The 16966-nt window shown below is 36.5% G+C and overlaps 1 protein-coding gene across 1 annotated transcript in view; it reads left to right on the top strand.

The window, feature by feature from the left end:
- Window positions 1-16966, top strand: part of GALNT7 (polypeptide N-acetylgalactosaminyltransferase 7) — a 126851-nt gene that overhangs the window by 93369 nt on the left and 16516 nt on the right. Inside the window, exons 3-8 of the mRNA XM_019521785.1 lie at window positions 1317-1483; window positions 8742-8872; window positions 9119-9198; window positions 10166-10348; window positions 13707-13824; window positions 15179-15301. Of these exons, the coding sequence (XP_019377330.1) occupies window positions 1317-1483; window positions 8742-8872; window positions 9119-9198; window positions 10166-10348; window positions 13707-13824; window positions 15179-15301 (802 nt within the window). The remainder of the gene's footprint in view (window positions 1-1316; window positions 1484-8741; window positions 8873-9118; window positions 9199-10165; window positions 10349-13706; window positions 13825-15178; window positions 15302-16966) is intronic.

The raw sequence follows: 16966 nt of genomic DNA on the forward strand, positions 1-16966 counted from the left end.
CCTGGGGGGTGGGGCAGCCACCAAGGAATTGGGGTTATGTAGCAGGAGAGGCAAGTGGAGTTGGGGGCAGGGAGTAGGCTGCCTGACTACCCTGTATTCCTGCAAGTGTTTTCCCTGTTGCAGTGGTTAACGGGACAAATTTAAGATGACTCTCCAATAATTAGATTCTATGCATGGAAAATTTATAACAAATGTATACATTTTCCATGAATAGTATCTCATTACTGGGGAGGTTGTATTAACTTTGAAGTCATCTTGAATTCAGGTAAATATGGTATTAGCTTGCATTATGCTCTGTGATTCTAAAATGGCCCACAAAGTCTTTGTTTTTTTCTAAAAATGGTTGGTCTGTTAGGTCTCACAGTTTGCTTTCATTGCTTGAACTTTTCAATGCACTTAATGTTTGTTTTCTCATTGTATGTATTTAAAAAGAAGGTGGCCTTATTGGGCCATGGTTGAATTTGTTCTTGGTGGCTTATATGTTCATTGTTGTTTTATTTGTTTAAAAACATTTTACAGTTGCACAGAATTGGGCAAGTCACCAGAAGTAGATCTAGTAAAAACGTACGGTGTTTCATTTTTCTTTTGGGGTTGGGAGGAGGGGTTAGGTTTTAGGACAGTGCTAGCTGTTGTTCATTACAGCTGACAGTTTATATGTACCAGTGATTGCCAGTGGCTAAATTTTTTTTCTACAGCAAAGATAAAATCTCTTTAAGCAACTCTACCAGTGCTTTCTGCTCTTTAAGCAGCAGTTTTCTACCAGTGCTTTCTTCACTATAAAAACTATGTTCAGCAGCTGGCACCTGAGTTTTTCATATGCAGCTGCTGCACTTCTGTCTTTTCTGCTTATTGAATTACTATATATTTAAATGTGTTCAATTCTGAATGGATTGTTTAAACTGCAGCTTTAAGATGGAGTGGGCAACAATCCATTTAATAAGTTCATAATAGTGATCTAGTAGCCTAAGTTTTGTATTCTAAACAAGTAATACAAATGGAAACATTAGACTACTTCCTTTACTCTAAATTTCTGGTTTTTCAGTGTTAAAGATTTAAAAATTTTAAAGATTTTTCAAAACCCTGGATGCTGTTTTTTTTATAGGCATGTTATATAGGAGATCAGGCAAGATGATCATAATTCTCCCTTCTGGTCTTAAAATCTCATGATTGTATGATACTGTAATGCTATTCTGTGCTGTGATTCTGATTATCTTTCATCTAAAGCAAAAGTATGAGTTAAAATTTCATTTGTACAGACACATTATTGACTAACATTAACAAAGAATCTAAGTGTAACAGGATAAATTATTTTACAGATGCAAATATTGGCATTATGATGAGAACCTACTCACGTCCAGTGTTATCATTGTCTTCCATAATGAAGGATGGTCCACACTCATGAGAACAGTACACAGCATAATTAAAAGAACACCAAGGAAGTATTTGGCAGAAATTGTACTCATTGATGATTTCAGTAACAAAGGTAATGCTATCTATTAAAAAAAAAAAAAAAAAAAAATTCATTTTTAAAGCATTTCTTGGATTTATTGTCCTTTTATGTGAATTGTATTCAATTATCCAAGAAAAATATGTCATTATGTAGTCATTTTTAGCTATCATTAAGATGCAAACTAAGTTTCAATGAATTGCTTTGATAAGGAAAAAAGCTGGGTCTAAATGCATGTATCTGTGTTCTAAGTATATATATTTACATCAGGTTTCTTCTCCCCATAGAATTATCAAGTAGGATGTTGTGGACACTGGTTAATTAGCATGCCCTAATAGCTATCATCCTAGATAGTTTTTTAGAATAGTATTACAAAAAAGATGATGCTAATTTTGATGAGAAGGATATTTTATGCTATTTACATTTTTGGCTTAAATTTTGCTGTATTTCAAACTTGACTAAGATTAGTGAAAATGTACATAGTTGGTATAATATTTTTTGTATTTAAAAAATGTTATAAGGACATTTTGAATGTGTCATTTCTTATAGGTCTTTGAAAGAAAAACAAGTTCTTATACACACTTTACATAAAATGACCTCATGGCTGTAGCATTGGGCTCAGAGTGTAGTAATCAATGGCTCGATGTCTAGTTGGCAGCCAGTGTCCAGTGGAGTGCCCCAGGGGTTGGTCTTGGGGCCAGTTTTGTTCAGTATCTTCATCACCAACCTGTAAGTGCACTCTCAGCAAGTTTGCAGATGACACCAAGCTGAGCAGAGGTGCGGGGTAGTACATGTGCAGGAGGGTAGGGCTAGGATTCTGAGTGACCTCAACAAATTGGAGGACTGGGCCAAAAGAAATCTCATGAGGTTCAACAAGGACAAGTGTCAAGTCCTGCACTGAAGATGGAACAATCCCATGCACCAGGGAGCTGGGGGCTGTCTGGCTGGGCATCAGCTCTGCAGAAAAAGACATGTGGGTTACAGTGGACAGTAAGCTTGAATATGAGCTGACAGTGTGCCCTTGTTGCCAAGAAGGCTAATTAATGGCATACTGGTCAAGGAAAGTGATTATTTCCGTCTGTTCAGCACTGGTGAGGCCACATCTGGAGTACTGTGTTCAATTTTGGGCCCCCCACTAGAGAAAGGATGTGGAAAAAATGGAGAGAGTCCAGTGGAGGGCAATGAAAATGGTAAGGGGGCTGGGGGCACATGACTTATGAGGAGAGGCTGAGAGAACTGGATGTATTTAGTCTAGAGAAGACTGAGAAGCGATTTAATAGTAACTTGAAGCAGGGTTCAAAGGAGGATGGAGCTAGACTTTTCTCAGTGGTGGCAGATGACAGAACAAGAAGCAATGGTCCCACATTGCAGCAAGGTAAGTTTATGTTGGATATTAGGAAGAACTTTCTCAGTAGGAGGGTATTAAAACAGTGGAGCAGGTTACTCGGAGAGATTATGGACTCTCCCATCCTCTGAGGTTTTTAAGACCCAGCTTAGACAATGCCTTGGCTGGGATGATGTAGTTGAGGATGGTCCTGCTTTAAGCAGGGAGTTGGACTTAAAGGACCTCCTGAACTCCCATCCAACCCTATTTTTTATGATTCTATGGGAGCATGTCAGCAAAGCTTTCAGATGCTCATATACTTTCCTACCCATCTTCCTTTTCACTTGTCGCAAGCAAGAAGGGAATAAATATACTGTACACAGTGTATTATTTAAATGTATAACATGTGTTATATATATTGATATATACGTGCACGTGCACAGACTTTTCTAGTATTGAAATGTTAATGTCTAGTGCAAAGTAGAGCTGATTTGAGAGAAGAATTGGAGGAATGATATATAAGAAAAGGTTGGTTTGAATTTTAAAACTGAATAGAGAAAATGCATATTTTATGTAACGCATAATGAGCCTGTGGAACTGAGTATCACAAAATTGTATTTTGGCAGTGCTTAGTAGTAGTAAAAAAAACAAAATGGGTGTTTTGTGTGGATGAGAATATTTACAATTACAGGAAAGTTTAATTTGTAAATAAGGCACTGGCTTTTTACACTTTTCTGATATACCTTGTACTGGACATTGAGAGAGAGAGAATGTTACATTGGTTTTGATTTAGTATGGTGGTTCTCTTATTCAGAGCTAGTATCTTCAGAGCCTGACCAATTATTCCTATCTTGTTCATTCATTGAGTTGGTATATATCACAATGGAATAAGTAAGTCTATAAAGCTCCTGCTTTAGCTGCTTCTCCCTTCTTGACACGAGCTGAACCCAGAAGAGCTAAAGCAGAAGCAGCACACCTGCCTGTATAATGTAGTGCAGTCAGATGTGCTGCCTCTGCTGCAGCTTCTCAGTTGAGCTCCATGTGTCTCCAGAAAATCAAGGCATATGGGGCAGTTTCAACCTGTGGCAGCAGCAGCTTGGAAATAAATGGGCCTCTTGAAGAGAGGCACATGGGGCAGTTCCATCTGCACCATGTACCTCCTCTTTTCAGAAGACACTGTGCAGGGTTAGACTGGGAAGGACTGCAGCAAGAAAACACACTTTTGCCAAAGCCACTTCCCAATCTGGCACAGTGCAGATCCGCCTGGCCACAATGGTGGTGGCTATGGGATGAGTGTAATATAATTATAAGGATCTAATCAACTAATAACTAATTCATAATTTAACAATACAGTTATGGTTATAATGTAATGTTCATAATATATTTATGCTGTATTTTTTTAATTGGGCTGCTGCAAAATTTTGAGAAGTTATGCCTATTTCATCAGATACTAAGCTCAGAATGAAATGTTATGACCCCCCTAACTGTGCCAGTACTCAAATATAATACTATAAAGAAACATCTATTCTAGGGTGCACACTTAAGTAGCATAGGAATAATCAATTGACTTTATTTTGCAATCCAAATCACTCTTGGATTTTGTTTCATGTTTTTTCTTTCTATTGCAACCAAGGGATGTAATAAGACAATGAGGGTATGGGTATGCTGAGCTATATGAAAACAATAAAGACAAATATGCTGCTGAGATATGGATCAGAACTGTGGTTGCTGAAGAAGTTGTTATGAAATCTAAATTAGGCAAATAATTGCAATGGTATATTTATACTTTTTTAGTCAACACAAAGTAGTACTCAGGCAGTAGTTAGAGATGTTAGCTTCAGAATTTTCTCCTTTCTCCACCTGTTTCAAACATGGATTATAACTGCCATTCCAGCCATCAGAGACTGTCTGGACACAACTTCCTGTACAACTTGTTAAATGAAACTACCAGACAAAGTTGTTTGAGAAACTTGAGCCCTTATTCAGGAGCTCTGTGTGCTGAATAAGTTGTACTGGTAGTTTAGTAATGGGGAATGGAGCTCTTATGTGGACAGAAGAGAATTTGTGAACAGTTTTTACATCATTTTCCTATCTCCCCCAGAAAAAAGTTAAGGTAATATGTTGCTGTTGGCAGTACTATTGAACACACACATTCAAAATTATAGAAGATTGTAAAGGGTACCCATTATTATGTGGCTTGTATTTATGGGAATTATTCCCTTTTAGTTGTGGAGAAGAAACAGTTTACTGTTCATTCATCTTTAATGTTTTCAGAACGATTTGTTTTATAATCTGTTGGTAGTAGTTTTCTTGCTGAACAACTGTCGTCTTATTCTCTCTTCTGTATTCTTTTTTCTCTTCTGGGTAAGATATTTTTTCATTATAAAGAATTTCCAGATTGTTGGGTTTCTCTTTCTTTTGTGTTTTATTTATTTCTTTTTGCTAATTTGATTTGTCAAAAGTAGAGAAAAACAGTGATTACTGCAAGTCATTGTCAAGTTAATAAAGCTCCCACAGGTCTAATATTATAAATGGAAATTCTTAGATTAACTGGATGTTAATCTAATGAGGAGTGCATAAATTCCAACATTTTCTTCCTTTTTTATGAGTGTAGATTAATTTTTATCTTCTTTTGTTATAAATGTGTCTGATGACAAAGGAAATGGTTAATTTTAAATATTGTTACAGGACCCTTAACTTCAGATATTTCCTAAACCTTCTCTAGTTTTCCTGTAAGACTCAGTGCTCCATTATCACCTTTTTGCATTTAAGCCGTGATTCAAGTACTTAAGTACTTATCTAACTTTAATCCTGAGAATAGTTCCACTGAAGTCAGTGGGATGGATGTTTAGAGTTTGGCTTCGGCTAACGTTCCTTGCTGATCCAAGGCCATAATATCCTTCCTGATGAAAAAGGGCCAGATTTTCAGCTGGGCTAAATTGTTACAGCTTCATTTGGAGCCACTGATTTATACCAGCCACAGACTTTAAGTGTTGGTATTTCAGTAGTCCTCATGCGATATTAGTTTGTGTTTCTACTAACCACTTGTGTTAAATCCCATTCTTGTAGTACCCCTGGTGCAGCTCCCTATAAGGTAAAAGAAGCAAGAGAAAGAGCCTACACTTGGCTCCAGTGTTTTTACTGACTCATGTAATTGTGATCAGAGTACGTTTGTATTACAGAGTGCTACAAATATCATTTAACATGAGGGTCCTATCTGTGCTGGTGGTCTGATCATTAACATGCGTGGCCCTGCATTAGTGGTAGTACAGTAACAGAAATTCACAACAATAACTGATGTAGGAGGAACTACCATAACTGAGAACTAGAAAAATACAGATGGCAAGCAAATCAATCAGGCAAAATCTGAACAGATGAGAGGGGAAGAGATTTAGTTAGGTTTTTTATAACTTTGCTTTTTATCAGTACATTTGGATGAATATTTGAATCTTTGTTAAATATTATGTTAGCCTCTGCATTAAATTTTGAGAGTGCAACAAAATCTGGGGAAATTGGACTCAATATTTTCTGATTTATTTCTAAAAGGTTTTTTCCTTTTTTCCCCTTTCACACCACCTATTTAAGTTTTAAAGACATCAAATAACTGTATTTGATTTATTTCTATATTTTGCTAGGCCAGTGACTTCCTTTCTAGATGTAAAGCCTGTAGAGTCTACTCTCTTGAGATTTTACAAAGCTAGACCTTGGAACCCTGTAATATTAGGAAAGGGGAAATTCATGACCTTTCACTGGGAACTGGAACTCACTCCTAGAGCTGGAAGAGTAAGTTAATTAACTTTAAAGCCTTGATACTTGTACTTCAGGAAAGCTTTCCACAATTGGTGTTAAAGGATTTTATGGCTCCCTTTGACCCTTGCACAGAGATAACTAAAGCATGCTGCTTCACAGGCAGAAAGATTTGAAAATTACTCAGTATTTAAAAAGTCTCTAGAGCATTCTTGACAGTTTTTCTGTAGCATATAGTATGCCATAGATAGAATACATAATGGTCTGATATAAAGATTTTACTGGCACTTGTTTAGGATGACCCAGTAACTTGTAGTTTATGTATTCTCTAAATTTCTGATCACACTATGTACGCTATGTCTTACAGATTAAATTTTCTTTTTCTAGCTCAGCTTATGTCCCTGTGAAATGTTTGTAACACACATATTTAAAATAGACTTACAAAGAGAGGAAGACAAGGGTGTGTCAAATGTTGTGCCTGCCTATTTTTACTATGAAATTTCTAGAAATCTTTTATGGAAGTTTTGTCCGGACGAGTAGTACAAAGAGAGAGGGTTAAAAAAAATTCTCTTCTTGGTATATGATCACTGAAACAAATGTAGTTGTGTTTTGCTTTTTCATTGCAATTATTTAGGCAAGTACCCTCTTGTTAATTTAAATTGCAATCTCTATTGATAGGTGTGTTTGTTTTTTTAATCAAAGATGAAGTAAAATGTAGGAATCCATGAGACTAAAGTTAAGGTGTTCTCTGTAAACAAATCTGAACAGCTTAATTAACTTAGGTGCACAAGTGCCGGTTTTGGCATGTATATTTTGCGGTTCAATTCTGGGCACAATTTAGTTGTACAGATGTCTGCTCAGCTACTCAACTAAGTACACTCAGCAGGGCTAGGCTTTGGTTGGGTAGGATTGTGCTGCCAAATGCTTGCCCAGGTATAGAATCATAGAATCTCGTGCATGTGTCCCAACTGTAGTCAGGCAAAAATCCACAGCTAGTTGGTGTTAGATGCAGTGAAAGGTCCAGGTTCTAGGCCTGTATCTCCTGCTTTCCAATACAGTGGTCCAGCCACAAGGTCCCAGGTTAGGCATTATACCCTCCCCTTGAGGCATCCCCTCCCCTGGACAGCCAAAGGTGGGACCAGGAACAATGTGACTCAATGAGATGGATGCTGTTCTGACTGGGAGGTCTCCCTGGGTTCTAGCCTGGGTGCTCAACTCCCACTGGGCAGAAACTTCCCTATTGGTCTCCACCCATTTTATTCAATTACTATTAAATGTCAGGTTCAGTGGGTCAGCCTTAGAAAGACAGCTGTAGAGGGGGCTGGAAAATGCCTTGCTATACAACCTATCTTCTACCCTTTCTTAAACCTTCATTTATACTTCATGATGCTTCTAGCTGTCATCAGTAGTTTTCCATCTTTTTCACTTTATGCTTGTCCTTGTGATTTGATCATCAGGTGTTGAACCACAATCTAGTCCCCTTAGTCATTTTCCTTTAATTAAATACAGTTTCTACTTAAAAAACAATACTCAATCAGAGATGGACTTGGCTAGTATGGTCTTGTGTGTAGCTGGGGAAGGTGGGCAGAAATCTGGGCCTTTTGGAGTTTTCGCTCAAGTTCCCAGCAGCTTTAGGAGCCAAACACAAAATTTAACAAAGATTTTGTACACATTAGCACAATTAATTTATATCAAGTCAAAATCATGAGGTGAGTTAGTGAATAGTCATGGACTGCTTGCTCAGAAGAATTTACTGCGTGTTTCTTCCTTCAGCTATTGTGTCAAGTGAAGTCATGGATTCTTCCATCACTTCCTGTCAAATATGACATGGTACAAGTTGGTTATAATGAACACTTTACTTCCTGTATTTGATTTGTATGTTACTCAAATTTATTGGATGTGAGTAAAAACTGAAACTTGACATCCCATGTATTAACGGAAAAATATGAATTTGTCAGTCCTCTTGTCTTACGGTCAAATTGATAGAGTGCAGTTACTATCTCATGTAGCTCCTACTGTAAAATCAAAGAATTTCAAATCTAGGTGTCATCCCACTTAAGTAGCAGGTTGTGATCAATAGTTTGCAGAATATTTATCTGAGATGATTTTGAGTTTTAACTTTCTAGACTTGTTAGCTCTGGTCAGTTATGTTCACTTAGTTCTGTAAGTGCAAAGGTTATAATTATAACGTGGAAAACTTTTTTTTTTTTTATTATTTGATAGCACACTTAAAAGAAAGACTAGAGGAGTATATTAAGCAGTGGAATGGCCTTGTAAAGGTATTTCGAAATGAGAGGAGAGAAGGTTTAATTCAAGCTAGAAGCATTGGAGCCCAGAAGGCTAAACTTGGACAGGTAGAAAATGTTTGATAAATTTAAAAAAATCTTTTAATTTAAACAGATGCATAAAACTGTTGGTATTATATTGTGAATATTATTCAAGTAAGTCAAGGTTAAACTCTTAAGACATTATTGTGTAATTTTTTAAATGCATATGTGTATCAGAAATTTAAAATGATAAGCTTTATTGAATCGGTGTCATTGGTATAGAAAAATCTCCAAAGATTATATCTCTCCCTCTTTTTTGTTTTGTTTTTAAAGGTTTTGATTTACCTTGATGCCCATTGTGAGGTGGGAGTTAATTGGTATGCACCACTTGTAGCTCCTATATCTAAGGACAGGTAATGCTTTCCTGTTAGTTTCTATATCTCGGAATTCTACTCTAGGAAGAAAAAAAGCCACAGTAACAATCTACATGTTTCAGCCATATCTAGGGTATTGTTTGTATTACAGTTATTGTGTAATCACTCAGAGTAGAAGATTTTGTCTTATAACAAGTAAAATAGTCATGCAAATAATATATAGCTTATTTTAATTGGGGAATTGAAGAAAGGGGAATACAAAGCAGCCAACTAGTTTTTCCTTAATTCTTTCTTATAAACCCTATTAGAAATAATCTAATTTTCTTACTTGGGGCAAAGGAGGAACCTACATAAACAAGATTGTTATTAAAGCTGAGCAAAAAGATGGTATCTAAACTGGGAGTACAAGCCTGGGAGTGGCAGGGAGAAAGGTGGAAAGGAGAGAGAGAGAGTGTATGTGAGTACTAAAATTTGATGTAATGAAACTTTTCAGGTCATTAAACCCCCTGTGAACTTAAGAATGTGTTTGGCCAGTATGTTTAAAAACCAGTACTGAAACACTTTCATGGTTTAACAAAGCAATATTTTTTCCAAAAGACTGTGTTTATAAGGAAATTATATACAGCAGTCTTGGATAGTTAAAGTCTATAGTTGCAAAAATAAGAGCAAGACTTTTATTTTTCTTATTGTTTCACTGTAGTGAAATTTCTTGAATTTCAATATAGATAGGAAAATACTAAATATTTACCAAAGCTTCCATTTTTTTCTTTATGGCCATAGGAGATATTTTATTAAGAGCCCCTTGTCAGGAAATAAATATTTCCAGTATGCATTTGACACTCTTACAATAACACATGTATTGGAAAGTATCTTCCTGATCTTTACACATAATTTTTCAGTTGCATTATAGAAATAGTAAAAAGTTAATAGTGGATCTATTAGATTAGACAGATTACCTTTCTTAAATTGTATTCTGCTCTTTCTTCCCCTCCTGTAAATGTTTCAGAACTACATGTACTGTGCCCCTAATAGATTATATAGATGGGAATGATTATTCCATTGAGCCACAGCAAGGTGGGGATGAAGATGGTTTTGCCAGAGGGGCCTGGGACTGGAGTTTGCTGTGGAAACGTATTCCATTAAGCCACAAGGAAAAGGCCAAAAGAAAACATAAAACTGAGCCTTATCGGTAAAGAGTGCTGTTTTTCATTCTGTGAATTGTAATGAATGAATATCTAAACCCTGTCATTTTTCCCCCTTCTTTTCCCATGTACTCTGATTCACATAAATGTACCATATGGGTCCATGTACCTACTTTAACCTCATCCTCCCTGCCGCCATCCACAATCCTGCAGAACCACATGCACTGTGCCGCTTATAGATGTCATAGAGGGCAACACTTATGAGATTGTACCACAAGGGGGTGGTGACGAAGATGGGTTTGCTAGAGGAGCATGGGATTGGAGTATGCTATGGAAGAGGGTGCCTTTGTCCAAGCGAGAAAAGGAAATGAGAAAGACCAAAACTGAACCGTATCGGTAATCACTAAATCACTTACACATTTTTCCTTTCTTAAGTAGATACTGATTTACTAAAGAGTTGCGGGTTCTTCTAGCTTGGGTTTTTTTTTTTTTAATGCTCCTAACAACTGTAGATGCTGTGTCCAAAAAAAAAAAAAAAAAGAGCATCTTTCGGTTGTATCTGTGCTGCTTTCTTGTACCTCTCCACCTCTGTTTTTATCTAATTAACACTGCAAGCAAAATATAGGATGTATTTTAGATTAATGATTTTTATTTGGCAAAGTAAATCATTTGTATGTTTCAGTTTCCAAATGTATTGACTTACCAAAATTTGTAAACTACTAAAATTGACTGGTAATGCAGGGAACAATAATAACTGTTTACTTATTTGATCCATAATAAGCATGCCATGAGTGTTCAAAAATAGTTTTTAGCTCATAAAATCTGTAGTTTACTATCACTCTTGAAAGTGTGCATATAGCTTTTATGTGCATGTATCAAAAGCCAATAAACTAAAAGGTCACATCTGACCTTTTAAAAAGACACTCATTGGTTTAAAATCTTAAGACAATTCGTTAGCCCTCTGCAAAGTATCAGCTAAACAGAATTCCATTCTCTCTTGTGGGAGGAGCCTAGTGATTTTAATATAGTCAAACCTATTTCCTTTAATACATGAGGGATATATTGTTCCAACAAAAAAATACATTTTAATTTTTGCTTAAAATATGGGTTTCTGAACTTCTTTCAAGACTACTTAAGAGGCTATGGTTCTGCTCTGCTTTTCCTTTACACTAGTCTAACCCTGTAACCAAGATTACATGTATCTGAATATAATCTTTGCAGCTCTAGAAAGTTGTGCTTTATCTAGTTTTATACGTGGTTCGAACAAGTTGTGAGAACTAATTAATGCTTCACTTGGCACTCATCCTGTGACTTGTGAAAATGGCAAAACATGCAAGAATATTATGAAGATTTGGTCTCTTCAGTACTTCATGGTATGTAAGAGAAGAATGCTGTCCACATTGAAAAGTTAATAATATTAGTTTAGTGCTGGTAAAGGTTGAGATCACATTTTGCATACACAACAAAAATAGCTATTTGAACTGTTTTTAGAAAAGCTCTGGAGATAATAATTAAAAATATTAATTGAAACAAAAATACATCACTTCCTGAAAACATCCTTATCCTAATATATATCCAAAGTAGATGCATTTTACTGTGTGGCAGAATGAATCAAGTAAAGCAAAGTATACATTTTCATAAAATAATGTAGGAAGATAAACTAGTTATTTTTTCCCTGAACAGAAAAAACGAAAGTATAGTAAAATGTAAGGTGTCCTATCACATTTATCAGCTCTCTGATATCTGAAGGATCCATGTGACATGGCAGCAATTTAGAAACGCAGTCTAGCAGGGGTACGCAACCCCAGGCATGCATGCCAGAGTGTGGCACGTGAAGGCATTTTACTTGGCGCACATGCCTTGGGGCAGACAGCAGGAAAGTGGCTGGGGCTGCAAAGCCACAACAAAGATTATGCCCCCCCACTGTCCTGCCATCTGCCCCTAGCATGGCAATATCTTCCAAGTCAAGGTTGCAGGTGCTTTTGGCACTCTGCCCAAAAAGATTGCCGACCCCTGCACTATAGTAAGTGGTATAGTAAATGGAAACATAAAAAGAACTCCCCATACATCTGAACAAGGATTTGCACTGGTTGGGAGTAATAGATCCATAACATTTGTAACCAGCCATCCTTGTGGTTGACTCAGAAAGCATGAGCTAATTCTAATACTTCTTGTTTTATTAACTTGCTCAGTCTTACGTTTATGTGCAGAAGGGGAATATGCTGCCACTAATATTAAAATGATATACTATATCAACTAAAAATTCAGAAATCTTAAAAAGATAGTCTAGAGCAAAAGTTAACTACCAACAGCCTGTGACACAAATCTGGCCTGCAGTTGGGGGACTTTGTCTGTGGCTGAACAGCTGGACGCCTCACCCATGCCACATCGCAACCAGGTGGCAGAGAGAAGCAGCATGTGCCTGCCTTGGACCCAAGCTAGGTCATTCCAACTTGCCACCAGAAAACATTGTTTATCTCAGGTCTTAAAAACTTGGTTTCAATTCATAGCTGTGCCACAGATTACTTTGGTGACCAGGAACAATTCTGTGGCTTTTAAAGATAAACTGCTTGATTTGCAGAGGTGTGTGAAGCTTAACTCATTTTCTTTTCTTCTTGGCTTTTTAGGCCTGGGGCAAAAGATGTTCAATTAAATAGGCAAACTAGATTCACATTCTCAGGTACTACTAGCAAGTTGACAAAGAACTTTGATTGCAGTCATAGTGGTAGAATATTCAAGTGGAATGGACAACATCTTTTCATGTAACAGTTCTTAGTGATGTAAAAATCTTGGTTTGTAGACCTATTTTTGGCAAAAACCAATTTTTAAACAGTAACGTTTAATTTGAAACCTGTACAACTTGACGTTGTAAAAATTCCATAAAACTTACTTTTCCAGCCTCCGTAATTATAAATTAAATTTTCTGCCTGATCTTTCTTCCATGGTTGTTATATTGATTTTTTAATAGAGCTCTGTAACAGATCTCTTGTTGTGTAGTGAGGTTTCAAGGTGGCAGCTTCTCAGAACACAAATTGTTTCCTAATAGGGTCTATTCTCCTACTGGACATGCTTTAAACTGCATCAAGAAATGGTGCAATGGTTCTTCTGATGTAATTAATAGGGTATAACTGTAGATTTAATTTGGTTAACAGAATACTACTGGCCAGTATTCTGTGAAATTTACAATAGCAATGAAATCAATTATTTTTTTTAAAAAATTACACAAATCGAAAGAATTGCAGCAAGCTTGAAACAAAGCTTTACAATACCTACATGTACTGCCATTCATCTAATCTTTATCATGTATTAACAGCAAATTGAACCTTACATTAAATTTATTTTTTTTCCAAAAGACTCTCATGTTCTGTTGGCTAAAGGAATTATTTTTGTGGCTCTTTCTCTTAGGTCTCCTGCAATGGCTGGTGGATTGTTTGCCATTGAACGTGATTTCTTTTTTGAACTGGGTCTCTATGATCCAGGTCTTCAAATATGGGGCGGTGAAAACTTTGAAATCTCTTACAAGGTAACAGCCGAATTGCTCTGCCTTCAAATGAGAACTTCTAAAAATTATAAATATTTATAGAATCTCCATTGTCATAAATACAGATTACTTTAAATACAAACTACTGCAAAAACTTAAACCTGTCTTTGTTCTTCCCTTTTCCCAGTCCTCCTGGGAAAGGAAAAATAATCCTGGAGTTCTTCACCATCATAGAAAATTCTTTAACTAAATATTCGCTTGCAAAAAGAAAGGTTGTATGTGGAGAAAATTGTATCTGAGTAACTCATCAACAACACATTCAGGGCACTCACAGGAATTCAAATGGCAGACAGACCAGAGAACAGTGTCCTGATTAATAGAAGTAAAAGTACCAAATTTATTTTATGATCCAACAGTTTTGACAGGGACCCTTAAACCTGTAGTTGAATAATAAAGATAAGAAGAAGAAAGTAAATTATGAAATTAATAACACTGTCAGTGGTCTCAGTTCTTCAAGCTTGGCTGATGGCCATATGGAATTTGACCTGATTGAGAATGGCCCAGTTTTCATGGGTTTGGTTCATACCTATCTTCACTTATAAAAGATTTAAATGCAGCATTATTTGGACTGTCTTTAAATTGTATTTTTCCTTAAATTAATGGGTGATGCAGAGTGATCTCCGTGAGGTTGTTTTGTTATTGTTTCAAACTGTATCAGTTCAGTATTCTTTACCATTTTCATTTTAATGTTAAAATATTATTGGTGTGTAAATGCATTTCCATTACCTGCTTATTTGATCTTTTGAAGATGATAACAAAGTCCCATTAAAAGAAAGCCAATATGTAGCTTAAATTACTACTTTGGTTCATACCCAGTTAGGGGCAGTTTTCTTTGTGAGTTCCATCAGCCATTCCTACTTTTTATTTGGAATAACAATAATTATAACAATCCTGAGTATAAGAGGTCCATGATAATTAAATGATCTTGTGTCTCCCACATAATTTTCTTTAGAAAAAAATTGGGATGGGCATCAAAGAAAGAATAATATCTGTGAAAATGAAATATGAACTGATATTTAAGAAAATAAAACCTGACACATTTTTATATACTCATTTATAACTGCCTTTTCAAAGAATAGTGGAATGTGATCCTGAAAACATGATTCTGAGGTGCTGCTTTATAAAATACTTTATAAGATACTTCATAGAGTTGCTGAAGAACATACTGGATAGAACCCCAGCCTTTTATTTCAAGTCTTCATTCTGTCCTAAAGTCAAGAATGACTTGTTGTGAGGCTCTCTGTTATACAATCAGTGTAATAAGAAGAATTTGTTTTACATACTATTGGAATTGTAGTTGTACTTATTATACATCATTTTGTGTTTGAACTTGCAGATCTGGCAATGTGGAGGAAAGTTGTTGTTTGTTCCTTGTTCTCGTGTTGGACACATCTATCGTCTCCAGGGTTGGCAAGGAAATCCACCGCCAGTCTATGTTGGATCTTCTCCTACATTAAAGGTAAGACCGACTTAAAGCCAGAAAATGGTTTCATCTTAAACTTACAAAGACAGCTTGTAAATTTTAAATATACAACTCTTCTATAGCACAATACACAGTTATTTAAAGAACCATAACTTTTTTGTTAGGAAAAGTCAATAATTTGTTTCCTCTAACTACCTGAACATGAAAATTTGATTTAAAAATATTTGCTGCTTTATAAAAAGCTTTTAATAAGAAATCCACTTATTTTTGTTGGGTAAAATATTAGTATGATTTTAAACACTAAGTCATTGTCTACCTAGGAAAATAACTAGGAATAGCTATTTTGTGATCCCCTCAACCTCCAGATAACACATTTTTATTCACATCGGGGGGCTTTGTATATTTGGTTTAGTCCATTTCAGAAGCTGATTAAGCTAAACTGCAGAATGACTCATGAATAGTAAGATCCGTGTACTGTTAGACAAGATACTTTAACCACATACTAATTGTTTAGTCTGGCTTGACTTCAACAAGGATTTTAGCACAGTCTCCTATGACATTCTCATTAATAAGCTATGGAAATACAGCCTAGATGAAAGTAATGTACCGTGTCTTAGAGTCATAGAGGAGCAGGGCTGGAAGGGACCTCCAGAGCTCATCTAGTTCAATCCCCTGCCTGAGGCAGGATCATCCCTATCCAAACCATTCCGTACAAATCCATAATCTAAACTCTACATAGGACTACCGTCAACCCTGACACAATATACCTGCCACAAATAAAGCAGCGGAACCATGGCATCCAATGTCCTGCTTCTATGAACTGTTATCGAGATATGCTCAAGAGATGCTGGGTAGAGGGACATGCCTCTCACTACAGAAGAAGGCAGAAACTCAGTCCTGACCCCAAATATGGCAGTCGGCCTGACCCTGAGCAGTGGGACAAGACCCTCTAACCAAGAACCTCTGGCTTTGGTCCCAGCAGGACCCCAGTCAAAGTTCCCAGCCTTGGCTGTAGCCAACAACAAATCTCTCTGAGGGAGAATTAAAATCACCCTGACACATTGTTAGCACCACTGTTCACTAGATAGTACCTGGGAATCGTTAGAACACAGTTAACTCTTAAATGGAACAAGAAATACAGACACAGAGAACTCAGTGTCCTAAAATCAAAGTCTAACTTTATTAGTGCAGCAAGTATTATCTTAGCAGTTTCTATATTCAGAGAGAAAAAAATACTTTGTACAATGATCTCACCCAATCCCAGATGTTACTTTGCTCAACAGAAGAGGCAGGCCACACAGTTCCTGAAGCAAAGGGTGCGTAGTTAGCTGGGATGGTCCAGTCAGGTGTTGAAGGCTGGATTTATGATGACAACGACGACACACTTAATGTTCTTGCTTCCCCTTTTTATGCTTTTCTTTAACTTCACTCCTTTGATGACTCTTGCTTTTGGATTGGTCTCTCTGCAGTCAGCATCCTGTCCATATTTTATCCTGTCAGCATATTTCTTTGTTCAACAGACCCATCACAAGCACACCTCTTAACCAAGAGGTCTTGATTAAATAAGGCAGTGATTAAATAAGGCTGAATATAAAAGAGAACTTTAAACAATACTGTAATTCACCATTCTGTAAGCAAGGTGCAACTTTAAAGCATAAAATATGATAAGCTACCCTAACAACATGTAGCAGAAAGGGAGGT

Source organism: Gavialis gangeticus, unplaced genomic scaffold (genome assembly GCF_001723915.1).
Source record: "Gavialis gangeticus isolate Ggan-Ray unplaced genomic scaffold, GavGan_comp1, whole genome shotgun sequence".
Taxonomy (NCBI): Eukaryota; Metazoa; Chordata; order Crocodylia; family Gavialidae; genus Gavialis; species Gavialis gangeticus.